This window comes from Pararge aegeria, chromosome 17 (assembly GCF_905163445.1).
Source record: "Pararge aegeria chromosome 17, ilParAegt1.1, whole genome shotgun sequence".
NCBI classification, from domain to species: Eukaryota; Metazoa; Arthropoda; class Insecta; order Lepidoptera; family Nymphalidae; genus Pararge; species Pararge aegeria.
The window spans coordinates 12,451,256-12,478,585 of NC_053196.1; the positions used below are offsets into that span (position 1 = coordinate 12,451,256).

Sequence of the window (27,330 nt, forward strand, 5' to 3'; positions counted from 1 at the left end):
TATCAAGGCCGAGTAAGCTTGGTTACTTGCCCATCCAAAGAACATACAAAATAATACAAGGGATACCATAGATAAATCACCTTTTTAAATAGATTGTTACATTATGATTTAAAACTTTCAAACTTACTACCTCAGATATCGGATTTAGATTCTGTCATATATAAGTATCTACATCATTTGTTTACCTTTTCTTAACAAAAGTAAAACCAAGTGGGTAGTTTAATTATTACATGTATACACACTGTCAAGTTTTGCTACCTAGCTCAATAAACGTGTTAGTATCCAATATTGTATTATTTATACATAATAAATTCAATAAAAGTCAATGAATAATATTTAAATCTCATATAATATTTGCAACAAAAACTAAAAGTTTATGAAAGGATCTCCTATTGATAGTTACAAATAAAAGCAATTATCAAAAGAAAAATTTGAAGGTTACACTTATCTACATAGGACAATATGTTGCTTTACACTTGATTCCTAAATTCACTAAAATGCCAGTATAACAACTTTTGCCTTAATCTTTATAATCGTCACCAACACGTTCCATAATATCATCACCAGCTTTCTTGTTGATGCGAAGATATTTGTTGACCATTGGGCGATAGTAATAAGCTTGGTAATCGTTTCTTTCTGCCATCTTTCTGGTAACCTCTTTTTCTAGAGCTCTCAGTTTCTGCCTCTGAGCTTCTTCATCTATGAAATGCAGGAACTTTTCATATTCCTGTAAAAATGGAAAATACAATAGATACATCTTGATCTTAAACAAACCAAGTACCTGTTGTATCTGCAGAAAATATCCAAATGATTCGAACTGGCACCTTTATGTTTTTCTTTGGGGCCAAATATATGGAAAGCAAACTTTCACATGTCAAAGTAAATAAGACAATATGCTAGGTAACCTGAACATAAAAATATAAAGAGCAAATTATATATTAGTTTTAAAATAGAAAAAATATTACAATAATATTAATATTTTTTTCTAATTATTCAAGAATAATAACCATAAGTTTCGGAATTCATGTAACTACATAAATTTTACTAAATAACATATGACTACATCATGTTACAAATTATGAACGAGAATACCAAATTGTCTGTCAATGTTTTATAAATGCACTGGATAGATTTTGGGTAATGAAGTAGTAGCAATATTATTTAACCCTTTTCACTAAATTACCTGTAAATTTAAATTCTAAATAACTGCCTTAATACTTTTCAACTAAAAATCCAACATGTATCCTTAAATATTATACTACATTTGAATAAAAATTACCTGTTGAGGACTGTTATGAATGTATCGGGCAATGAATCTGGTGATAGGGTGACGGTGGTACTCCCAGTGCTTAGGGTGGTAGTCATCAGGGATAGGCGTTAACTGGGCAGGCCCAATAAACACGTTGGTATAGAAAATGATAGCACCAACAGGGATGAGGCCCATCATTAGGTAGTAGTGGAACATATCCTTGAATTTGTGCCATTGCCACCTGTAATTTTAAAGATATTAATCAGTACACTTTCAATAAAAAGTCTCTCTCTCGGTCCCGGTTTAGACGGTCCCTTATCAGTGAGGATCTTGATCACTGATTTAATGACAAAATTTAATTAATTGACAAAAACAATTAAAAGGAAGCAATATGATGCAAATCTTCCCACAGCATTATCATTATTTGACAATGTTGAGTATACTTTAAATCCCATTTTGAAGTTATGATGGTGATTTTAAAACCATACCAACTATACTCTTTAATAGTCAACTTTAAAATTTTTTTTTCAGCTTAGAAAAATCATTTTTTAAACATTAAGGGTGCTACAAATTAATGTGGAATAACATTGAATTAATTATTCATTTTTTAACCATTCTCTGACATTTGAAAGGTACTCTTAGTCGAAGTGTATTAAATCACTGCAATAATCAATTATTCCAACATAATACAGTGTTTATTTATAAGACCCAAAGTGCTTTATTAATAATGTGGCACAGTGTTAGAATAGATAAGCAGCCGTTTTTCACTCACAACACAGAGATGATGGCAGTTAAAGTGTGATACAGCAATGCATAATTATTATTCCAACATAACTGGTTAACAAAGGACTTGGTGGTTATTTTAGTGTATTACAAATGTTGTTTGTCCACCAATCCACACAGGATGATGGACTACAGTCTTAACCACTGCTCAATGTTGCGGAGGCTGGTCCCCTGTAGTGGGCCAGTAATGGGTTTATATGGTGATTACAAATGTTTCCCTTTACAGTTGCATTAGGTATGAAAAGTTTAACAAAAAATGGCTTATTTATTTATGAAATCTTAGATAAACTATCCTTATACAGAAAACTCTAAGGTAAGAAATAAAAGAGAATTTTAGGTTCTATGAAAGATTATAATAAGGATCATAATCTTATCACCTTCTTTCAATCTGATCCGGGATTAGATCGAAAGGTGTGTATGGCTTAAGTACTACCAAATATTGTTTTAGGCCCTGGCTATGGACCAAGAACTTGAGGAAGACGATGTTGTTTTCTTCGAAATTGGTTAGGTAATCACTGAATAGGCCACCTTACCTGGACGGCTGCAATGCCATGGTTCTGTGTCCATGATCGCTGGCTAGCTTTTTGCCCACCGAGAAATTTACATTTTGCACAACGAACGGCGCTTTTATATTATTTTTAAATAAGTTTGTGCCGAAAGATCGGCCTAAAGCACTCCAGGACACCATTTTTATTATGAAAAATGTGACAGTGACATATCACACGGGCAGTTGACAGTGACATCACAATGACAATTCAAGGCAGTAAAACCAAATGAATAAAAAACGTCTATTATCTATGCTGAAGGCTGCACTACACATGATCGTAAGGTGCTAATTAATTATTTACATAACGTAGGGCTTGTATACTCATTGCATATCATTTGATAATGTATTTTTTTCTTTTTCAGTAGTTTTTTTCGCTCGCAATACTTTTACCTGAAATTTATTACGAGTATATAGGTACTTGACTCAGCACTAATGACTGGGCTTATAAAATAGATAAAAAACAATTGATAGATATATTAAAGTTTCTTAAGATTTAAAAATTGTTATAAGCTCTGCTCATAACAATAACAATTATTCAATTCAATTCACTCTTTGTTATGTGGCTCGCTATAATAATTATACTATATTGTTAAAAAAGTGACCGTAGTAATAATAGAAGAAAATATTAAACTTTTATTATTTATTTAATTAATTAATTTATTTATTTATTATGTACCTGCCTCATATGTATGGTAGTTTAATGTATTTCCAGCGAACTAAAGACTTCCAGTATTGGAACAACAATAGGAACTGCACAAGAAACGCACTACAGACTGGTTGAATATCATCTAATCTATTAGTTATTGTTTGGGAGGAATCCAAAGGTCTCCACAATAAAGTCCACCCAATGTGAAGACTGCAAACCAAATGGCAAACCAAAAAAGGCTGTAACTTTTTGTCAATAAAGAAATATTTTATTACCTACTATGATTTAGCTATATTTTAATTTTATTACACATTGTTAAAAAATGTGTAAAAGTATTTCTCCAATTTTTTTGCAATAAGTAGTAATCTATCAATTAATGGTATATTTTTTATTAAATCCTTATCCTTGCCACCTGTTGTGCCTACTATCGTAAAACATACTATAAAAATATCGCCGTCCGACTGAAGTATTGATTTTTAGTTCGAGCATGCTCAGAAAGACTCTCCCGATAGAGCCACCCACTCACCGTCGTATTACGCAGTTTATCGTACCAGCCAGCAGCCATATTATTGTTAGAATACATTGGCTTCTAAGTTTTTAAAGCAGTTTAGTGAACTCAAAATGCTTCGGATCTATGTGTGATATGGAAGAACTGCTACAAGATATCTACAGAGAAGCTACAGGACCGAAGTTAATCTCCCTCAAAAAATCATGTCAGGATGCGTTAGGTAATTTTTTTTTCTTTTTTTTTCATACTGATTACCTATACATTGTAACAAATATTAGCTCAAATGAAGAAAGCACTGATCATACTTATTTGATATTAAACAACTGTAGGTACCTTCCGTTAATTCTTAAACTCCACCCCACCCCACCACATGCTGATGCAATTGCGAATGGTACCTACCTGCATTTGTAATTAAAGAAGTATAAAACCTCAAATTGCAATTTTATTAATGGCACGGGCATGTAAACAACACTTCTTCCAATGCCAAGCTACGCGACCGTGTGTATTTTTTAAACTTTGAAAAGAAGTTCTTTTTTCAAATGTGGACGATGCCGATCTGAATGATTCGTATTTGGAACACTCTTGAAAATATCCACTCTGATTTACGTGCAGCTAGTAGGTATTGCCAAACCCCGGAAAGTTCCTTCCTCTGTCCGAACATCAACAGTAGAAAAAAACGTTGCTGAAACTCTATAAAATAATAAAATCGATCATGGGCCTGATTCTCTCTTCATCATTAATCTTAAATTATTTACTGTCGTTTCTTAATTACTTAATTACCTTAAAATACTAATTTTATGTACCTATTCTGTTTTTAAAGAGGAATGTGCAGTACTGACTTAGAAAAGTCGAAAGGCGAAGAATCTATAAACGATTTAATACTTTGTATCAATAAATAAATCAATCAATCAACTGCTCGACGTCTAAACAGAGCAACACTTCGCAGGGAATGAATTCTATGCCGCCATGTTTCCATCAACGTGAAGCGGCAACACCTATAAGCTTGATGTGCTTGTTATTATTTTATTGGTGATGATTATGTTATAGATGATACTTGAGAATTGTCTTGGAGTTATTGTGTCCTTATTTCCAGAGTTGTTATGTATGCAAGAAAGCAGCCGGCGGGCGTCGTTCGACCTCCGGCGCGCGTGCTTCTTGCCGCTGCAAATCGCCCTCGAGAGCAAACGCCCCCGCTTGGTCGGCTTCGCTCTCCAGGGATTTCATGTGAGAAATAAAACTTAATTACCTCCCCTAAGGCAACCCTTTTGGGTTAATTTCCTTCGTCATATTTGTTAATATCACAGTAGCCCGGCTGACATGGGCAAGAGATGTATTTCTCCTACAGTTTTATCAACTCTCCTAGCACGGATCAAACTTCAAACATTCAAGAATGTTTTATTCATGTAGACCTTATTACAGGCGCTTATGAAGCGTTCATACATTTAACATGTTACACAAATGTTATTGATGGTGGTAATTGCATTCCTCAACTTAAAACTAAAGCTTTAAAAGGAGGGTTCCAAACGCGCCCTGGTTTAAGAAGAGCCCACAACAAACTTAGCAAGTTTTTTTTTTGTTATCACCATCTCACAGTTTAGTTAATGTTGAGCTATGAAGTAAGAGCAATTCATACCCAAGCTTTTTTATCATACATGTAATCCTTAATATTATAATAGGTTTTTTCTACAAGCTTACGTTTTATATAAACTTTGAACTCATCTCAAGGATTTCATCTGGTAATTTGCTATAAAAAGATATACAATTACCCTTAAATGTATTACTAATTTTATGCAGCCTAGTAAACTGCACTACAAGTTTATTTTTACTTCTACTATTTTTATTTACAGTCCACTTTCTTTTTTAAATTTGTTATATTTTTATGTACATAAATTAAATTTTCAAATATGTATTGATTATGCATCGTCGTAATTTTAGCTGCTTTAAATTTATCTCTTAAGAGAGTCTCTCTTGGGTGGAAATAATATCCACATAAACGTGTAATAACAAAACAGGGGCAAACTTCTCTATTCTCTCCTGCCGCGTTTTGACATGTGGGTACGTAAATTTTATCCCTTGTCACTTGTCAGGGGACATAACAAAGGGATATAATTTTTGTCTCCTGACTAGGCTAGACGTTCTGGGCACAGGCCGCCTCTCATATTAAGACGTAGTAAAACTAAGAATTCGAGGGGCTTGCGCGTTCGCTTCTTACAGCTTACTTGCCTTAGTTAGTACTTATTCTCACCATTGTTAGTGGATAAATATGTTCTTAGTACAAAAATAATATTAGGACAAAAAGTGTCCTGTAGTGGGCCTTTACCAATGCCCTATCTAGGTGTCTAAATGAAACTCGTCATAGCACTGGTATTGTTTATTGTGCGCACAAACACGACTGCCAATGGTGGCGGGAACGGGCGGACTCCTCGTGTGGTCGTGCAATACATTTTGTAGTAATCAGCAAAATGCACACACATATTGTGTCAAAAATTCAAAATTCAAATTCAAAATTTCTTTATTCATGTAGGCCTATCACAGGCACTTATGAAGCGTTCATACATATTTGTTTACATAATTGTAACGGGATGGTGATAACTTCGTTCGCCAACTTAAATCTAAAGCTACGAGGGTTCTAAACGCGCCCTGGTCTAAGAAGAGCCCAGAACAAACTTAGCCGGGTAAATTTATTTTTTGTTATCACCATCTTCCAGTAAATTTATATTAAGCTATGAAGCTTGAGCAATTCACACCCAAGCTTTTTTATCGTTTAAATAATCCTTAATATTATAATAGGATTTTTCTGTAAGCTTACGTTTTATATAAACTTTGCACTTATTGAGAGACATCTCAAAGATTTCATTTGGTAATTTGTTATAAAATCATATACAATTGCCCTTGAATGAATTTGCAATTTTGTGTAGCCTAGTAAACTGCACAACGAGTTTATTTTTGCTTCTAATATTTATATTAGAAACAAAAATAAACTCGTTGTGCATTTTCTTTTTAAATTTTGATATATTTTTATTTTGACATAAATTAAATTTTCATATATGTACTGACTATGCACCGTCATTATTTTAACTTCTTTAAATGTATCCCTTAATGACTCTCTTGGGCCCATTTTATATATCGCACGAACAGCCCTTTTCTGCAGGACGAAAATAAAATCTATATCAGCAGCATTACCCCATAATAAAATGCCATAGGACATAATGCTGTGAAAATAACTAAAATACACAAGCCTAGCAGTTTCTATGTTTCTCATATGACGAATCTTTTTTACCGCGTATGCTGCAGAACTAAGTGTGTTCGCTAAATTATTTATATGTGGGCCCCATTTGTGTCGCTACAGGCCGATAATAAGTTGATATGATGATGATCTCTTAGGAGCCACAATATCTGCATGTTTATCAACATTTTTGCTTCTAGAAAATCCTCCGCGATGATCGCTTTCACCGAGGCATCGAACCCGAAGACGATTCGCTATGGATGCCTTCCCAGCTACTCTGTGCCACCACGTCGGTCATGTACCATTTACCCGACACTCAAGTAAGAGATACCCTTAAAATATTTCGTTCATTGTAAACACCCGAGAATCAAGGACTTGACTTCAGAATGCACATTAATTATTGTTGAGCAACAATAATTGTTTAAAAATCTTAGCACTTTATATACTTAGTGATTTTTTTAAATAATGTTCGTTCGTTAAACTTGGCTAGAATGTAACAGCTTTCGTAACTTTTTGTTTTCAATTTCGTGTCACAATTCTATATTACAACATAACGCTGTCCAATTGTGCGTTGTAAATATAAAATAAGTAAAAAACAACATGTGGGTACAATTGATATTGTAATTTTTTTAATGTATACCTACTCTAGTTACGGAAGATCGAGGACACAAAGAATAAACTTCGGGATACTTAAATTAATTTAATAATTAATATTATAACTAAAACGGAGCGGATTTTATTTGGTGGCTACGGTGGCAAAGCGTCGTATTAAATAATGAACTGTTTTTGTGGTATTTATATATATTTAACTAGCTGTTGCCCGCGACTTCGTCTGCGTTTGATTTTGTTTTTAAAGTATTCAGTATCGCTAAGCCTTAAATGAGTATAGTAGTATATATATATAACATGTGACTGTCAATTATTTATAGACAAAAAATTTGCAATAAAATAAAATTGCGACTATAATTAAAGATCTAAACTACCCTATCTCTTAAGTTGGACCCGACTGCTCACGGAGTGCCAATTTAATTTAAAATCGGTTAAGTAGTTTAAGAGTCCATCGCGGACAAACATCGTGACAGGAGATTTATATATATTAAGATATTGGTTTACATTTAATTTCTGGTAATGTAAAGTAGGAATAATGATTTAGTAACAAATGGTGGTAGCTTGTGTTATGGTGACTGAGATAGCTGTTCAATATTTTTATGAATATAATACACATAAACTAACGGCTACGCTAACTATGGGCCTCATAAAAAGGCTCAGAGTCACTCACCGGGTCATGGAGAGAGATATGTTAGGAGTATCTCTACGTGATCAAATCAGAAATGAGGAGATCCTAAGAAGAACTAGAGTTACCGACATAGCTCAGCGACTCGCGAAGCTGAAGTGGCAATGGGCGGGGCAGATAGCTCGGAGAACCGATGGACTTTGGGGGTCTTAAGGTGCTGGAATGGCGACCCCGCAGCGGTAAACGCAGCGTAGGTCGGCCCCCATCTAGGTGGACAGATGACATCAGGCGAGTCGCTGGGAGCCGCTGGAGGCAAGCGGCCCAGGACCGTGTATTGTGGAACTCCCTACAAAAGACCTATGTCCAGCAGTGGACGTCAATTGGTTGAGGTGATGATGATGATGAATACACATAAACACTTATAATATACAGATAATCACCCAGACACTGAAAAACAATCATGTTCATTACACAAACATTTTCCAGTTTTGGGAATCGAACCTACAGCTTAGGACTCACAAGCAGGGTCGCTGGCCACTGCGCCAGTCGGTCGTCAAAATTGTGCTGACACGACGACTCTGCTTCGTACCACTCGGTTTGAACCGCTGTGCGTAATATTGTAAATATTTGAATTTAAATTAGGCGGCCATTATTTAATACCACGCTTTGGGCCACCGTAGCCACCAAATATAACTTGGAAAATAAATCCGCTCGTATTAGCAAGTAAGGTTTTCTTTGTAATACCTATCACGAAGTTTATTCTTTGTGTCCTCGATCTTCCGTAACTAGAGTATACATTAAAAAAAATTACAATTCCAATTGTACCTACATATTATTTTTTTTATTATTTTATCCTTACAACGCACAATTCGACAGCGTTATGTTGTTATATAGAATTCAAATATTTACAATATTACTTGGCTTAGGTACAAATATTCCGGATGTACCTTTCAATGGCGTTGTCGCCTCGGCGCACGCTCAACGGTCGTCTGTGCGTGTGGGCGTGTGGACGCTGCGGGGAAGCTGCTGGTGCGGCCCCGCATGTTGCTGCTGCCGCGAGGGCCGCTGCTGCTCAGATGCTACGAGCATACTGCGCTCAGCTAGGTGAGCTGATACCAGTACTCCTTAAGAATCGATTTTCATATATAAGGCGCCCGGTATGAGAAAAATGTGAGGAGTAAAATCTACTGATGAATGACCTCGTTACGTTTTCGCTTTGCGACGTTGCACGCGCAAACATGCAACGTCGCTTTCGTTTAATCAACTTATTTTTCCTTTTTAAGTTACCAAGTTACCAAGGAAACCGAATATTATCTAGGTAAAGAAACAAACGCAATTTAGAACCACTTGTTATTTTTTTTGTTTATTTTTATTTTTAGCAAGAATTAAAAGGCTTTTTTTAATTTTGTTTTTTAATTAAAGAAACGAACATAAATATATGGGACAGAGTGAGATAGAAAACATTATAATTTTTTTTTCCTATTCTTGTTACCATGGAAACTGATTAATAAACATTACATTTATCCTAATAGTTCTGATACTCTACATCCACCTCAATCTCCCGTAGGCTACTTTTAAGAAGTTACACATCCGCCGTGTGTGAATAAATTGCACAGGATTTTTAATTTACCCTTTCATATGGTATTAATCTTTATTCAGCTAAATAAACTCTTTTTGTGTATGTTTCGACAATCGTACTTAAGCAATAAACTCCAGTCGTGCGTCGGAGCTGAAACACATTTTTAATTTTTTTTTTCTTACATTGTAAATGCCACTTGTTGTGGAGACCTCCTAGTAAGCATCAAAATACCTGTGTCAGGAGGCCTCACACTTCCATAGCAGACAAGATAAAATAAAAACTATTAAGTAGTGTGTCTTGGTGTGTATGGTGTGTTTATGTTTGTGTGTGTTTAATTGATTATCGGTTTTTATTAGACAGTGCAGGGTTAAAACTACGTGATGCCCTAAGCTATACAACGTGTAAATAAAAAAAGAAGTAATACTAGCTTTAGTACATTATTTACTATCTCTGAGACTTACCTGTGACAACGAAACGTAATAGTTTTTGAGTAAAGATACAGCCCTAACATCACATGCCAAAGTAAAATGAAGTGACTTCTGCTACTTTATTAGGCACGCCGTGTAGCATAGGTACTGTCACTTTTTTTTTTATTCCACTACAAGTTAGCCCTTGACAGCAATACACATGGTGGTACTGGTAAGTGATGATGCAGTTTAAGGTGGTAGCGGCCTTACCTGTTGGTAGTATGGTATGTAGTATGGTGGTCATACCTCTAATCGGTTTCTACGCGACATCGCACCGGCATGCACGCTAAATCGCTTAGCGGCACGTCTTTGTCGGTAGGGTGGTAACTAGCCACGGCCGAAGCCTCCCACCAGACCAGACAGAAAATTCAGAAGTAATAAATTCCCTAAGAGACCTACCACTTAATTCACGTTAACCGTTGCTCTAGAAGTCGTCTTGTTAAGAAGATGCCTGTTAAATTAGCCTAATGGAATAAGCCTTATTTCTAATTATTTTTCAGATGAGGAATGTCAAGAATTGCTCTCGGAGGGTTCACCTTTGGGAAGGAACCACATCGTAGCTGTGGGGTGTTACAGCGAAGTCATACCAGTCATACAATACTTGTGCAGCAGGCTTTCAGAGACTCAATTGTTAGTATCAGTAAAGGCGAAACAAAGAACTTTTTCAATAATTAATATTAAACTGAAATTATTTATTTATTTATACTGCCCAGGCTACATTTAGAACACAAGGTAAAACAATAAAAAAATATATATATTTCAGGATACCGAAACAGAATCCGTTAGCTCTATTCTTTTTGGACTGTCTGCTAACTTTGATGTCAAGTCTTTCGGAAACAGTAAGTGGAAACTCACATTTCACAACGTTCCTGTGGCAGAAATTTTGTCCATCGCTCATATCGTTCTTGGGCACTCCAAGAGTGGATAAAAATATTAAATCCAGGTAAGTAATTTAAGTTTAACGAATACCTTGCACGCATACAAATACCAGAAACGATCATTTCTCCCATCGTCTTATAACAGATTTGGTCCCTGCTGGAGCTTTTTTAGCCCAAAGTTATTCTTTGAGCTAATTACGCGCTAGCATGGAACAAATGCGTGCCTACCTGCCTAGCAATACAAAGAAGCAATTTGTTGACCATTTTGATGGTTTTTTTGTTTATTGTATACTAGCGTTACCTCGCAACTTCGACTGTCGACTCTTGACTTTTAGAACTTTTAAATAATATTAGTATAGAAAAGATTTAATATCATTATTTGGTACCAAAACTTACTTACTGTCCTTCACGAGTTTCAACCAATGAATGAAATGAAATATATATGAATATGATAATGATGAAATAATGATGGAAAAACAATGAAGAAAATATGAGCTAACATAGATTATTTTAAATAGATTTACATGTAATAGATTTACATGTAATAGAACATAATATAAACCGTATAATAGAATCAATATCACTCACAAGATTAAGAATTTTCGCGGTTTCATACCTATGTGGTTTTATCTCTTTAACCATTCGTGCAAATTACATGCAGCAAAAGCGAAAAGTGTTTTGTGTTAAATACTTGAGACGATACGTTTACTTATTTTGATAGGCATTCATTATTTTTGATAATACGACCAATAAACATGACATGATTGCATAAATTTTTTTAACATAAAAACTACTTATAGTAACTGAAATATAAAAGTTATACATATGCTGTCCCTGACTTTTTTGGGCCCATTATCAAGCTCTACAACTTCTCTTTAGAACTCATTGATATTTCAGTCGTTTTTTCTCCAAATTAAATTATTTGCAAATCCGACTTGGTAGTCGAATAAATAAGCTCTTTAAAGTTTTCAGATTAATATAACTCACAAATAATGTGGCTTGATAATGGTAAAAGAATTTTCAAAATCGGTTCTGTCGTTCCAGAGATTACCCTCGCCAACCACACAAACTCCTTAACTTGACTTTATTTATAATATTATAAAATAAATTAAAATATAAAATAATAACTCTTTGTAATATTAAATAATAATAATAAGTAGAGATAATTTTCTGGGCCCATGTCAATTTGCACTCTAATATCTCCTCGCGCCTACTTCTTTCTTATTGCAGAGAACATGATGGGCATCTAGTAGACGATTCTGGTAGAGGATCTGGCGCGTTAGTTTGCGCTCCAAGCTTTAACAGCAAACAAGCTAAAGCCATTTACAGGTAAAAAAAAAGAATTTCTTTGATATAAATTGAGATAAACTCTATTTGTCGTTGTTCCAATTCTCAGTTCGTTGCTGAATGCTCCCTCTTTTACTACCTCTTTTTTAATAGGCGATTTGTTATTTGTAGCATTGCCAATCAACTGGTTCGTCTCGTTGGGTCGACGTCAAATTTAAGACCAGTTCTGGAAGCATTGTACCACAGAATGCTTTTGTACCCTCCGGTACAACATCGTGTAGAACCATTGCGTAGTGTTCGAGAACTGTTGCACAATCCGAAGAGGTTGTGCCAACTTGTGCTCATAAAAAAAACGGATCATCTCGAACGCCACAGCGATGATATGGCTATTGTCAGACTGTGAGTATTTTTTAATCATTTTGACCTTTTTCTTAATAACTGAAGTTTGTAATTTTTGTAAAAATGGAATTAATTAGGCATCTAAGAACAAATGCCGTGCAGAGTATATCCTCAGTACAAACATGTATGCATATTTTGCGTCTTCAGTTTTTTTATATGATGGCCGTATATAATTGGCCATCATATAAAAAAACTGTGGGCAGTAGGCTGTGGCCCTGCTTTCTGAGTACATACAAGGATGTGGGTTCGATTCCCACTACTGGAAAATATTTGTGTGATGAAAATGAAGGTTATTCAGTGTCTGGTTGGTTCTCTATATATTATAAGTATTTATTTAAATTATTCATAAAAATATTCTTCAGTTGTCCTAGTGCCCATAACACAATAATAGTCGTAATATAATTATTAATTTATTATATAATACATTGAAGAATAAAATTTGTTTTTCCCATAGGATAATGGACGGAATTGAAGATTGCAGTCGCAGTGGTAACCCTGAAGTAGTGGCTGCCGCAGTCGAATGTGTTTTCTCTCTTCTCGATGCTCTGGAGAAACTTTGTTCTGGATCAGTGGAATACCTACCACTGGATATGGCGACCCTAATTTTGAACCACTGGCCGAAATTGCAAGACGCTGATTATAGTGGTCCGCTCACTTATCAGACCCTGGCCAGACTACCAAGTCCATATAGGTAACTAAATTATCTTTTCCATTTTCTATGTCTACTAAATTTTATCTGTGGTTAATGATAAAATATTATTTTTTGTCGTAACAGGGATGTGGTTGCTGTTTTACAAAGTAATGAATCTAAGGACCACGATTCTTCTGGTAAGTGTAACTTTGATACTTAATCATCAATATTAATCAGCAAAGAATACATACCTATATAGATACATACCTCAAACTGTTCATAATTGATATTTAGGCCACTTCGCAATATAGTACCTACGTAAAATTTGTTTTAACAGATACTTCTGGTCCAGAAAATATAAGCTCCGGCAGTGAAGCCGAAGCAGATTCAGATGCAGACAACGTCTTCCTTCCTTCTAGAGCAAATAATCCTGGGTCACCAAAAAATGCACAAAAAGAACCATTTCATGATAAAACAAAAGCTGTCCCGAAGACTTTGAACCTTGGAAGGTATTTTATAAATGGAACTTAAATTGTTTATTGAAATGAACGCTAACCCATATTGTATAATTTTAGATGTACTGTAACAGAATGTAACGTAGATTTGGAAAGACATAATGCCAGACAATTTGTTAAAACTCTTCAGAATTCCTTACTGCCTAAGCTGATAAATTTAAGGACATGTATTGAAGTAAGTACCTATAACATAAAATATATCTTCATTATTAAGGATCCAGAGAATCCAGTTCTCTTAGGTTGTACCAACAAAAAAAATCTTTTTAACCTAAAATATATTAATTTCAATGTACCCCTAATTCCTGCAAGAGTTTTTTGACCATCCGACCATTCGACGGTCCGTCTACCAGATTTTTCTGTGACGAGTGAATTAAGAAACGCTACAATTGCAAATTACGAAAGAAAGAAGGACCGAGAGGAAAAACAAAAGTGTTATTTAAGGATTGAACAAAAGTATGTTATGTTTTTGAAGGTAGATGAAGCAATGCAAGAATTTGCATCTAAATGCTGCCAGCACAACGCGTCGCAACCACCAGCCACCGCTTGCATCATGAATGCCGATGGTGTGTACTTGGCCACGTACGCAGCACTGCTTCTTACTTTGAAACAGCGACGCACAAGATATTATACAGATACCAACGTACGTACAATACGTTTGCAATAGAAATTATACTATTATTGCTGTATTTTTCGTAGGCTATAATGTCCTACTGTTAGCTACCCCGTGCTGCTACAATTCTGGTTTTGTGGCTTTAATAACTTATTACATGTTAGTCACCAAGTCTAGCTGAGGCCTACTAATAGCCTCGCATATTTCAGTTTCTTCTTTCCCGATTACTTTTGCATGAACAGTTCTATTTTATTCAACAACGATTCTAAAAATTACAATAAAGAAATGTTGCAAATCACAAGTCCAGTCCTATTATTTGTAACAATATTCTTCTGCGCAAACGATATGATTTTCATTGACATTTGCATTTGAATATATCTTTTGACATTTCTTTTCCCATAGAAAATTCCAGTGCCACTTACAGAAGACGAATTTGTGGACGAAGTGCAAGGTAGTGGTGTTTTGGTTTATCTATCTGCAACTTGGCTACGGGAGCTGTACCAACAAGTGCTGGCTACCGATTTACTGAAAGACGTAGCTTCTGCTGAACATCCACTCATACATTTATTATCAGGTAGGTAACAGATCATCCTAATCGAAACTAATATTTTTAATATTTATGTGAGTCCGGTTGTTTGTTTACTACGCTTTCACGCCTTACCGACTTATACAACCGAACATTATGAAATTCTACATAAACGAGAGATTTTATCTGAGGTACAACCTACTATTGCCGGGGAAGTACCTACTGTTTCCGGGGAAAAATAACTTTTTGTCTTCATTCAATTGAGCGAAGCTGCGGGTAAAAGCTAGTAATACATAATTGCAACAGCGCAATGTTGTGAACGTGACAGAATTTGTAAGTCTCTTCACATTTTCAGATTTGGGAGGACTAGACCAAAGCCCAGTAATGTCTGATTGGCAGAAGCTAAAACAAGTATCAATGTTTTACAATAACGCTAACAATTCACCACAATATCAGGCCAGCTTACGTTGGGCAAGAAGGTAATAATAATCTATCGGATTTTGTTACACTGGGAATAAGAAAAATCCTATATTTCTTGTTCCACTTATAATAAATTTAAATTATACATTATACAGCTGTGCTTGCTTTGTAAGCTGATGTGAGTAACCGACGACGTCCAGAATCAATTGAGAATTTTTTATTTTTATTAGACTCCCGCTTGACAGTAGACCACAATCTCACCTGATGAAAACTGTAGGCCGGGTTTAAGATGGGACGCGCTCTCCTTGAAGATTCATATTAACTCTCAGGTTGTAAGAATTTGGAAACTCAGAACTTAGAAGGGCGTTTCAAGCCCCAGCCTTGCGTATAATAAAAGGAGATGCTAATCGCTACTTGCGAGTTTTTGGATATTGACAAAATAGGTATGAAAACCCGCCCGGTGTCTTGCGGTGCGATGGTAAAATGGTGAAGTGGGAACTGTATCCAATAGTTCCTTAGCGAACTCTCCGAACGATAGCCAAATAAAACCTAATTCATATTATTTTGAACCGAATTAAAAAATAACTTCATGGAGTAGGAAGACAATCCTTCGTAAATAATTAAAATAAATGCTTTTTGTTAATTAGTTAGATAGGTGTATGTAGACTAATACATGTTTGAATTTCAGAATACTAACATGTATCTGGGACTCAATGGTAACAGTGTTCAGTGTACCACTAACTGGGTACAGAAATAAGAAACACAAATTGCGTGGAATTATAACGACAAAGATAAACACGTTGGGTAAGAAGAAGCGCATTGCCTGGGAAGGATTGACGATACAATGCTTAGAAGGATTGCATAAGGTAATTAAAAGTTTATTCAAAGTCAAAGTCAAAGTCAAATTCAAATATTTTTTTATTAAATAAGACACATAGATGGCACTTTTGATTACATGGTAAATATGACGTAGAAGTGAGTTGATGGAGATAACTAAATTCGTCAACTTACAACTAAAGCTACAAGGACAAACGCACCCTGGTCTAAGAAGAAGCCCACAAAAAGCTTAGCTTTTTTTTGATAATCACTATCTCACATTGTCATTTAAAACTATTTAAGAGGCAACCTGGTCAGAGCAATAATTTTTTCCCAACACCCAAGTTTTTTTTTGTTGAGATAGTCCTTAATATATGATATATGATAGGACTTTTCTATAAGCTGACGTTTAATACATACTTTGAACTTTTTAAGAGACATCTCCAAGATATCAACTGCTAGTTTATTGTAAAATTGGATATATATATTTTTTTAATGTACTACTTATCTTATGTAGTGCACTGCAAGTTTTGTTTTTTTTTTGCTTCCTATGTTCAAATTATTGCAGTCGCATGTTCTCTAAAATTTTAATTTTGGAGAACTTTTAGGCGAAACTTTAACGTGCGCCCAATCAAAAGACTTGCGCAAACGGGCGCGACTTTTCATTGGTCGCAAACTAAAAGATTATTTTTAGTGTAAAGGTCGGTTTCGAATTTAAAAAAAAAGTAAAAGCATAAAGATTATCTTTATACTTTACTAATTCATTGGTTATTTTTTCTATTTTTAAAACACACTACACTAAAAAAGCATTAAAATATAACCGACATACAGGCGATTTACCGTTCCAGTATGATATCGCGTAGAAACGAACTAGGGTATGACTACCATACTCCCTAACAGGTTAGTCCGCTACTATCTTAGACTGTATCATCAGTTACCACCAGGTGAGATTGCAGTCTAGGGCTAACTACCCTTTTAGTGTAATAAAAAAAAGTCTTTTGCGGCATTCAATCTTGCCACGAGCAAGCGACTAATCATCAGACTTGCTGAAGAAGAAGCGTCTTGTATTTGATCGCAAGCAGGTTGCAAACTTGAATGCAACTAAAATCGAAAAGTAATTTGAGCGTATAGCTACGTATATATTTTGTAGCATATCATATTTGGTGAAAGTTTGTATGCGATAAGTCAAAGTCCCGTGGATTCCGCAGAGTCCCGCAAATGATTTTACCCGGCTAAATTTGTTTTACCCGGCAAAGTTTGTTGTGGGCTCTTCTTAAACCAGGGCGTTTGGAACCCTGGTAGCTTTAGGTTTATCCATTTACCTAAATTTGTATCATTTGATATACAGTTACATATATAGCTCATGGGAAACGTGCGGTGATGATGACGTGACGTGACGTTTCACGTTATTTGTTCACATAAAAAGTACACATATATACACAGTAGGTAAACATATAGCTCATGGAAAGTGTTCTGTGTTGAAGACGCGAGTAAAGTGATTTTTTTTTTCATCCAAAAAGTGCCCCTACAGAAGTTTTAACTTTGTGTGTGCTGTCCGCTATTAATATAATAATAATCATTTATTTTTCTAAAAAAACAATGAAAACAGGTAACCGAAGCTTAACTATAAAATAAGCTAGAGGCCCTGATAACTAAACTGAGTATAAACTCGTATGATAGTTATCTTGACAGTTGCAATAAGACAGGCGTTGTGCTTATAATTACAAAATTTAAAAGAACATAATAATTAATATCTACTTTAAATATAATACTTAGTATCTAAATATTAATAGTAGTTTTGTGAGTATGTGAATGTGTGCGCGTATGTGGGTGGGTATTTTATTCTTGTATAGAAAGTAAATTTTCAGTCTTATCATAATCTAAATCTAGGAGCCACTTATTTATTTCTCTTTTACAATTAGGGGAAGACAGTTAGCCAATGGAAAGAACCTTATTGCATTTATAGTACCAGGAAAGCAAAAAATTTGTTAGAGAAAGTTGTGCTACGCATAGTAATATAACATACTACATTTTTCCGACGTTTATCTTTTAATTTTCATAGAATATTAGGGTCTATTCTCTTATGTAATAGATTTTGTAATCCTTTACAGGCAGCACGAATAAGCACAACGCTAAGCTTGCAGAATCGCTGCAGCAGTATATTAGCACTGCTAGCAAATTCAGCCATTTCCCAGCCGGCGAACGGAAAAATTCTATCTACGCACGCCTTGTCACTGGACATTTTAATCTCAGGTAGGTCCCCACAACACAATCTCAATTTTTTTTCAACAGTTTTACATACATTTTCATATAATTTTGATACTTACTTCACAATACACTTAGGATTGGAAGAATGTGAATATGGATGGACATGTGAATATCGATTTACCTACTTGCAGCATAAATATAACTACCCCTGTTTTCCCGGTACCATTCATATGAGAGGATCTTTATGAGTTTCTTCACACGTGAATAAGTACATTAAAATTATGGCATACCAAATGCCTTCCAAAACACATTGACACTCAACTTTACCTAGAACTAGACAATAATTAATAATTAGAGCTAAAACTAAATGCTATCAGTTAAAAAAAAGTATTTACATATTATACTCTACTTTAAGTACACACCCTCCTCAAACTTACTCGAAGATTAGCTATTTTTCAAAATAATTTAACCAAGTGATTGTGAAAGGTTGTGATATTTACCTCCTAGTAATCGCCATTTAAATCACAATTTAGTTACTAATCCGCAAGGTTTACGTATCTCGCGAGTCGTGACTGGCTTGCGACAGGCGTAACTGACAAGGCGTAACTGTCGCGATCACTGCTGTGAAACGTCACATTTCCGTACAATAAATATACAAAAGTGACGTTTGGCAGCATTGATCGCTAGATTTACGCCTGTCGCAAGTCAGTCGAGAGATACGTAATCACCTTGGCGCCGGCCGGTATAGTATTTATATCTAATTATTCTCGCATTTGTGGTAATACACGATGGGGACGGACGATACAACATACTCTTCTAGACACAGGATTGTTATTGTGTTATTAGTTATAACTTATAAGTAGATCTTTACAGTTAGCCCGCCAAGCCGCATTGGAGCAGCGTAATGGGTCTTTCCTGCAAAACCGTATCTCCTATGAGAGAGGAGGTCTGTGCCCAGCAGTGGGACGTAAATACGCTGCGGATTATGATAATAATAATAATATTATTTAGATTGATTTTGAGAATTGTTAGATCATCTATACCGTACCAATCACTTGCTTAAAACAATTAACACAACCTGCGTCGTTGCGCCTACCAAACTTTATATTATGTGGTATTAATAAAATATTTTTCTCAAGAATATTCAAAATAATAATAGTAAAAAATGGGTACGAAAGTGGTTTAATCTTAAAAAGAAGTGAATTAACTTTTAAATACAAGTATATTCGCGTCCTTTTAAACGAAATTCATGCACCTTTTAATAGCTTTATAGCTATGTGATGCGAAATATCTCATCAGATTACAGAACTAGAATGATAAAAATATTTACGATTATAAATGCGAAAGTTAATTCGTTCCTTTGTTTCGTTCCTTTACGCTTTTAACAAATAATCAACTAGATTTTTGGCGAGTTAGTTGAAAGAACCGGGAGTTAAATAGGCTTTATCCCAGGTAACAAACGGTTTCCACAGGATTTGTAAAATAAACCGGAATAAGCAAGCAAGAAACACGCAATCAACAAGTAACAATGGTAACTCAAGATGTTAATGATATTGAATGACGGCCGACTGGCGCAGTGGGCAGCGACCCTGCTTTCTGAGTCCAAGGCCGTGGGTTCGATTCCCACAACTGGAAAATGTTTGTGTGATGAGCATAAGTATTTTTCAGTGTCTGGGTGTTTATATGTATTTCTAAGTATTTATGTATATATAATTCATAAAAATATTCATCAGTCATCTTAGTACCCATAACACAAGCTACGCTTACTTTGGGGCTAGGTGGCGATGTGTGTATTGTCATAGTATATTTATTTATTATTTATTTATTTATTTATTATTGACTGGGATCTTCTGTGAGGAAATAAATACTCGTCAAAGATTAAACCACTTCGTAATAATAACCCTCAAATCACATTATAAAGTTTGGTAGGCGTAACGACGTGGTGAGTTAATATTTCCAGGTGGTTTGGAACTGGGTTCTAAAGCCCCAGAATGCTGGGAACACATCTTTGCTGCTTGTCAGTACGTCTCCAGCTTTGAACACTCGCTATTCGGGCAGCAGGGAAACAATGCTACTCCTATTGTCACTATGCAGACCGGTAGGAACAAGACTGTTTCAATACTCCAGGCTGACGCCAAGTTGGTACTCGATGGAAGAGATGATGAGACCTGGTGAGAAACTGTTCATGTATCTTGGGGCGCGTTCATTAACGGTTACTATAAAACGGTATATCTACATACAACCTGTAATCGAATTACGAAATACTGTATTGAAGGGTGCATAACGATATTCCACACACTAATATCCTTTTTTTATATGAACAGTTTTAACAGTATTTTTTTACCTTCTCTTTCATAAATATATAAATAATATCTTGATAGTATGTATTTCTGTCTAATTGTGACCTTACAATCTATAAATCAAACTGATTGTGTGGTTTTGATTGAGATAGGCGTAGGCGGTCCCGGGATTTCTTTCAATATCATCATCATCATTATCATCTCAACCAATTGACGTCCACTGCTGGACATAGGTCTTTTGTAGGGAGTTCCACAATGCACGGTCCTGGGCCGCTTGCCTCCAACGGCTCCCAGCTACTCGCCTGATGTCATCTGTCCACCTCGTTTGGGGCCGACCTACGCTGCGTTTACCGGTGCGGGGTCACCATTCCAGCACCTTAAGACCCCAACGTCCATCGGTTCTCCGAGCTATGTGCCCCGCCCATTGCCACTTCAGCTTCGCAACTCGCTGAGCTATGTCGGTAACTCTAGTTCTTCTAAGGATCTCCTCATTTCTGATTTGATCACGTAGAGATACTCCTAACATAGCTCTCTCCATCGCCCGCTGAGTGACTCTGAGCCTTCTTATGAGGCCCATAGTTAGCGACCATGTCTCTGATCCGTAAGTCATCACTGGCAACACGCACTGTTAGAAGACTTTAGTCTTTCAATATCATAACTTATTAAAATTTCATCACGGACGAAGTCGCCGGCAACAGCTTGTATATTAATAGACAAACTTGTTCACAATAATTATATAGAAACTCACATTTATTCATTCATTCATACATGAGTAAATCCTGAAAACAATACACCAGTCAAGTACACAGCCGTGTGAAAAGTAACTATCTACCTAGGTATATTTATACCAAATATATTTGTTTTTAATGAGACCTATTCAAGACCATCTATTCACCTATTCAAATTTATTAAAATTCGAGGGATTAAGAGCTAACTTTTGTTAGGTAGGTATTTTATATAATATCTTACCTGTTTAATGGACGATCATTCAAATAAGTTTGTCAGTCATTAAAAATAACATTTATAGTAAATGAAGTTGTAAGCTGAGCTAAATTTGGGTTTTGTTTCAGTGTGGATATATTTAACTTCTTGCAACCTGTTCTTGAAAACAATTCAAACAATGAGATGTCGGTGGCCAAAATTGTGGAAACATGTAGGCAGGAGGTAATATCATTAATTTTTTTTTAATAAATCACATCTTTTCCACCATCCAATACCTACCTCGTGCAATAGACCTCGTCTTGTGAATATAATTACATAGATACAGTCGCTATAAGACTGATGTGAAAGGCGTATACTAATTTCTGCATCGACGGTAGGAGAGCCATAGCATAATTGGAGAATGCGTTCAGGCCGCGATTGCCAGAGAGTCGCGTCCGTTCCGAAATTTTTTATATGCATTTTATATTTATAAAATACATTACACGGAGGATTATTACAAAATACTCGTTGTAACAGATGCAAATAAATCAAAACTCTTTTTTGAAATGCGTAAAAATTTAAGAACACAGTAGGTACCATTTTTTTTCCCTCCACGCTTCTAAGCGCGAGCTCCAGCGGTTTCGTTTCCAAATTTCTTAAGAACAAAACCTTAATTAATTTACCTTTTGACAGTCCCTTGCTTCAACGGTATAGGAAAATATCGTGAGTTAACCTGCATGCCTGAGAGTTCTCCATAATGTTCTCAGCCAGCGTCGTAGACTAACCTTAACCCCTTCTTATTTCGGCCCTGTAGTGAGCCAGTAATGAGTTTATATGATGATCTACCTTTTATTTTGATGGGATTTCCAAGTTCTGTGTATGAAATAAGGCTTTTATATATATTTGTCTCTCAGGCAGGCAACGTAATTTCGGGGTCGGGGGCAGCGCGAGTTTGTTGTGCTCTTTCTGCCGCTGCGGACGCCCTATTTACGCGCCTCGCTGCCACTACCACGCTGCCGACATTGCGGGCAGCATTACAACGACTTGTCGCGCATAACCATAGATTGGTATGTACAAATTAGTTGCATTGAAAATTATGCTTAAGTATTTTATTACTATATTGTGCCCCATAACAACTTAAAAACAATACGTTTAATATAAGAATATTTTTTTACATACGTAATTAAAAACAAATATTTCATCATATTTAGACTTTATGTTTTTATAGATGTTTTAATAAATACAAGTAGTTCGCTTTCCGCTGAATTCTAAATTTAGAAATATTTTATTTTTTTGTTAGTTTCATAACGTTATTTATAAGCGTTGAGCAAACGAGAAAATCCTGCGACTTGTCAGTCTTTCTATCCAGCTAAGGGAAATAGATAGTAGTACTTATGCAATACAAAATAAAACAGTCCAATCTGCTGAGTAGGAGCTGTAGTTATTGTTAAGAATTCAATGGCAGTCTGAGGTGAGATTAACAGAGGATATAATCGCATACGTCTTAGTAAACCAAATTCTGCCCTCCCAATTGAGATTATTTATTTGACACATATAAAAGCCAAAAAGCAAATAAGAGAAGAATCAAGATAGTCCGAATTTTTCCTACCAATTTATCACCAGTTGCCTACCTTATTCTATCTAAAAGCTGGTCAAATAGACAATTACATCTCACACTTTTAATCCCGCCAGCTATTTACCTCATGGGAACAAGACGTAGCTAATAACAATCCAACTTGGTGGCGTCGTGGCAAGTCGGTTGCGGGGGGTGTTACAGGGGGAGGAGAAGCGGCGCGGGCATTGTGCCGGGCTGGCGATGTGGCTCTAAGATGTCTTCGAGCTGCAAGACCTTTAGCTCATCGTATGGCAATATGGACTGTAGTTGGACCTCATTTCATGCAGGTGAGAATCATTGCCTCATCAGTACCTACCCGTATAATAAGAAAAAATAATAGTGTTCATAGCCTAGTGGTTAAGATTTCGGTTTTACTTTGGAGGAGAGCTCGAGCTCCAGCACGCCCTCTTACTTCCCTAAGTTACGTGCGTTTTAAGCAAATAAATATCACTTGCTTTATCTATAATGGAAGTCCTTCAATCTACACTTAGTCAAGTTAGGAGCTTCGTGTATGAGGCATATAATATTAACTTCAGGTAATCTTCTAAAGGACGATCAATGGGATTTTTCAAATTCATTGTCCGTCTACGGAGTTGTAGCTACTGTTATTTACTTATTGTAGTTAATTTAGCTATTAACAGTTAGAATTACAATAATGATTATGAAGCAACGTTATTACTATATGATATAAATAAATCTTTAACAGGCTGCTTGTCACAAGGATATCCAAATATCAAGTTTGTCCATCCAATGTTTGCACGACTGCGCAACAGCATTGCTTAATCAACAAGTCGAACTGCCTCACTTCCACTTCAATGAGGCTTTGCTAAAACCGTTCGAGAACCTTCTATGTTTGGAACTTTGTGATGATGACATACAGGTAACATCTTATTTTTATTTTCTTCTAAATGAAGAAGTCTGAAGATGTTCTAATACTAACATACTCTCTATTTTAGGAACAAATAATATCCTGCATATGTGAATTTGTTGAAACAAATAGAATGGAAATAAGGTCCGGATGGCGTCCATTATTCAATACGCTCCGAGCAGCGAACAACTCAAACCAATATTCAGCTATTCTCGAAATTTTCAAAGTATTTTTAAATACAGACAATACTTTAGTATTTGCCAATGCTGCTCTTGACTGCATTTTATGCCTCTTGAGCCATATTAAAGGACTACATTATGATGAAGTTCAAGCGTCAGAAGTTAAACCAAAGAAAGTTATCACTCCTTCTCAACCAAAGCCGAGTCTAAGTCTTAAATTTTCAAAGAATAGTAAATTTATACCTCTTAGCGAAGAAAAGTCAGAGAAAGTTATTGTTGATATGTGTAGAGAGGCACTTTACCATTTAGAAAATTGTGCTGATATTTTAACAATGATGTATAATATGCCAAAATGTCCTATTTTCAATACAGGGAATAGAATTAAAGGAGACTTACTACTGTCAGTAGTTGATCCTATTATACCAAATGACTCCCTTGACGTTACCAAATATATCGTAAATGATAATTGTGAGGAGGAACAAATTTCTTACAGAAAACTATCAACGAACTTGCCAATTTCAAGTACTACGAACAATTGCTTGTTGAAATTCGATAAGCCCAGTAATATTTTTAAAGTTTGGTACGTTCTGATTGAAGGTTTAATATCTGCCACAGTTGTATGTTCTAAGAAAAATCAACCTGCAGCTATGGAGACTTTATTTAAGTTACTTAAAAATATAGCCGATGTTCCAGGAACACATTTTGGATTCCATTGCATAAATCATATGCTACTACCAACCGTACAAAACTGGTTGAGGCAGATTAGTAACGTCAATACGCACTGGGACAGCGTAATGCCCAATTTTAAACAATGCTGTGGTATGACTACTGACACAATAGTAGTATATTTACATCAATTGCAGCAAATCAATGTGGAAAGAACGACAGCCAATGATAAAGGCGAGGAAGTGGAGCCAATTGAAAGTTCAGAGGCAACTTTTGCTTTAAAGCAAATTATGTTAATATTAGTGGAATGCATTGCTCAACCACAAGAACCAATTGCTCGATTGGGAGCTTCGTGTATAAGGCATATAATATTAACTTCAGGTCATCTTCTAACGGACAATCAATGGGAAATTATATGCATAAGCCTGCACAGGGCGTGTAACGCTAGTTTGAGTCCTTTGAAGCAACTAACTTATGCATTCAATGAAAATTCTAACAGCTTTTATGGAGATCTAGCTATTGTTAAAGTAGCAGCGAGGCGAGATTGCTCTGTAAACGACAACGTGAGATTACATGCTATGGCCCAACAAGTATTTTTAACAGAACAACTAAGAGTAGACACTCATACAAAACAAAGTGGAAAAAACTGCACCCAAAACTTAATCGATGATCGAAGTTACATATTTCTTATCTATCTGCAGGAGTCTATTAATTCCCATAACCCAGACTTATTTACAGTTAGGATCCCTAATAGGGGGCTAGTTGTTGGACTTTTAGCTCACCAGATATTGGTTCAGATCATTGCAACTGTACTAATTCAAGCCTCGTCGGACGTATTTTATGGTATAAATAGTATACTGCTAGAAAGCTTTAAGAGTGGCACAAATATTTGTAATTATAAGTTTTTCCTGAATACGGCTAATATTAATCTTTTGCTAATGAGTTTAGAATTATCATATACCAGGGCGATGCAATTTGATGCAAGACCAGGACTGAAGTTTCTTGTACAAAAAGTTTCGAATTTAGACTATGCCGCCAATTTATACAAACAGACGTCTTCCTCGTGGCTGATTAAAACTATAGCCCTCACTGAAATATTTTTCAGTGGCGTTAAGAAATTCAAAATAAGATCAACAGACGTTACAATAATTTTGAACAACTATAAAACAACACTAAACATGACATTGGAATATGATCAATTCGTGATGAAAATATTTGACCTGAAAACGACTTGGGAACTTCTATGTTGTAACTATGTAAAGCATCTTATAAATGTATCTGATTTTGATAATAGTGACAATAGTAAGGATCGTATATCATGTAGTTCTGTAGAAACAGATTCTTCGTCTAATAATTATGAGCACTATTTTTCACAAGAAGCAACTGAAGTAGATAACGACACCACTGTGGAAATAGAACCTACTGAAACTGTTTGCAAATCTATAGAAATCGAAATCGAAAATCCGAAACCATTTACGTTTGCAGACTTTAAAACGAACTCTATTAATGAAGATAATCCTACTGAAAAAGTAATAGATGAAGAATTAAAAAGCGCAAAGGAAGCTAATTTCGTGGATGAGTCTGAAAATAAAATCCAAAATGACTGCAATGACTACGAACAAATAAAAAACAGTGTCCGTCGATCAGCTGACTACCCTCAAAGTGATAAGAGCCCAATTAAACTGAAACAGCGTTCAACGTCTGAAAATAACGATAACACACGAAAAGTTAACATTACAATTTGCGATGGGCCTGCATATGAAAAGAGCAAACATGTTGAACCAATAATCCCACCACAGCCAGTTCCACCTGAAATAGAACAACAAAGAACACTGAGTATTAACAAGGTAAAAAATAATGTAACTTAATATACTATTGTTGTAATCGTAACTTAATTAAATAACAGTAAGGATTTTTTTTTCAGGACATTGAAGTACAAAGAAATTGCTTCCAGAATATTTTAATGGCGTATCTAGAACTTGTCCTGACATTTCCATTAGAACGATTTCATGTAATTTATCCTGTTTTACAGACTGGATTTATGCAACTAGCTAAAACAGTCACTGAACCACAACTTCTTGATAGAATCAATATATTTTTCGATAAAAAGGATCTAACCGATTTTAGATATAAGTAATCAATCGATAGTTATATTGGAACAGTCATATTATTCTTAACATTATATTCTTCTGTCTTTGATGTGCGAAAATAAAACTACTATGTCATGAACCGAATATTCTTTTAATCCAGTT

General features: G+C 35.5%; 2 protein-coding genes across 2 annotated transcripts; one reads left to right on the forward strand and one right to left on the reverse strand.

Moving 5' to 3' along the window:
• Window positions 1–330: 330 nt before the first annotated feature.
• LOC120631291 (NADH dehydrogenase [ubiquinone] 1 beta subcomplex subunit 5, mitochondrial-like) lies at window positions 331–2,745 on the reverse strand. Its single transcript, XM_039900776.1, has 3 exons — window positions 2,566–2,745; window positions 1,280–1,490; window positions 331–727 (listed from the first exon to the last, which is right to left on the reverse strand). Exons 1-3 carry the CDS (start codon window positions 2,718–2,720, stop codon window positions 521–523), a joined length of 573 nt encoding a protein of 190 aa, XP_039756710.1. The 5' UTR covers window positions 2,721–2,745; the 3' UTR covers window positions 331–520.
• Window positions 2,746–3,767: 1,022 nt separating this feature from the next.
• Window positions 3,768–27,307, forward strand: LOC120630922 (brefeldin A-inhibited guanine nucleotide-exchange protein 3). The gene is made up of 24 exons (XM_039900265.1): window positions 3,768–3,953; window positions 4,827–4,957; window positions 7,160–7,279; window positions 9,120–9,297; window positions 10,740–10,869; window positions 11,003–11,182; window positions 12,348–12,446; window positions 12,576–12,803; window positions 13,258–13,494; window positions 13,579–13,631; window positions 13,772–13,943; window positions 14,010–14,124; window positions 14,422–14,589; window positions 14,962–15,133; window positions 15,441–15,564; window positions 16,194–16,371; window positions 18,433–18,574; window positions 20,490–20,700; window positions 21,900–21,993; window positions 22,665–22,817; window positions 23,443–23,652; window positions 24,072–24,245; window positions 24,322–26,925; window positions 27,003–27,307. The coding sequence occupies exons 1-24, from the start codon at window positions 3,860–3,862 to the stop codon at window positions 27,213–27,215; spliced, it is 6,180 nt and encodes a 2,059-aa protein (XP_039756199.1). The 5' UTR covers window positions 3,768–3,859; the 3' UTR covers window positions 27,216–27,307.
• Window positions 27,308–27,330: the final 23 nt, after the last annotated feature.

What these genes read in the sequence shown, in the direction of transcription:
- LOC120631291 (XM_039900776.1), bottom strand. Translation starts at nt 2,720, where the DNA reads ATGGTGTCCTGGAGTGCTTTAGGCCGATCTTTCGGCACAAACTTATTT. An exon ending in ATGGCATTGCAGCCGTCCAG is followed by an intron (nt 1,491 to 2,565) that starts GTAAGGTGGCCT and finishes TTAAAATTACAG; the next exon opens with GTGGCAATGGCACAAATTCA. An exon ending in TTCATAACAGTCCTCAACAG is followed by an intron (nt 728 to 1,279) that starts GTAATTTTTATT and finishes CCATTTTTACAG; the next exon opens with GAATATGAAAAGTTCCTGCA.
- LOC120630922 (XM_039900265.1), top strand. Translation starts at nt 3,860, where the DNA reads ATGTGTGATATGGAAGAACTGCTACAAGATATCTACAGAGAAGCTACA. An exon ending in AGGCTTTCAGAGACTCAATT is followed by an intron (nt 10,870 to 11,002) that starts GTTAGTATCAGT and finishes TATATATTTCAG; the next exon opens with GATACCGAAACAGAATCCGT. An exon ending in ATTTAAGGACATGTATTGAA is followed by an intron (nt 14,125 to 14,421) that starts GTAAGTACCTAT and finishes ATGTTTTTGAAG; the next exon opens with GTAGATGAAGCAATGCAAGA.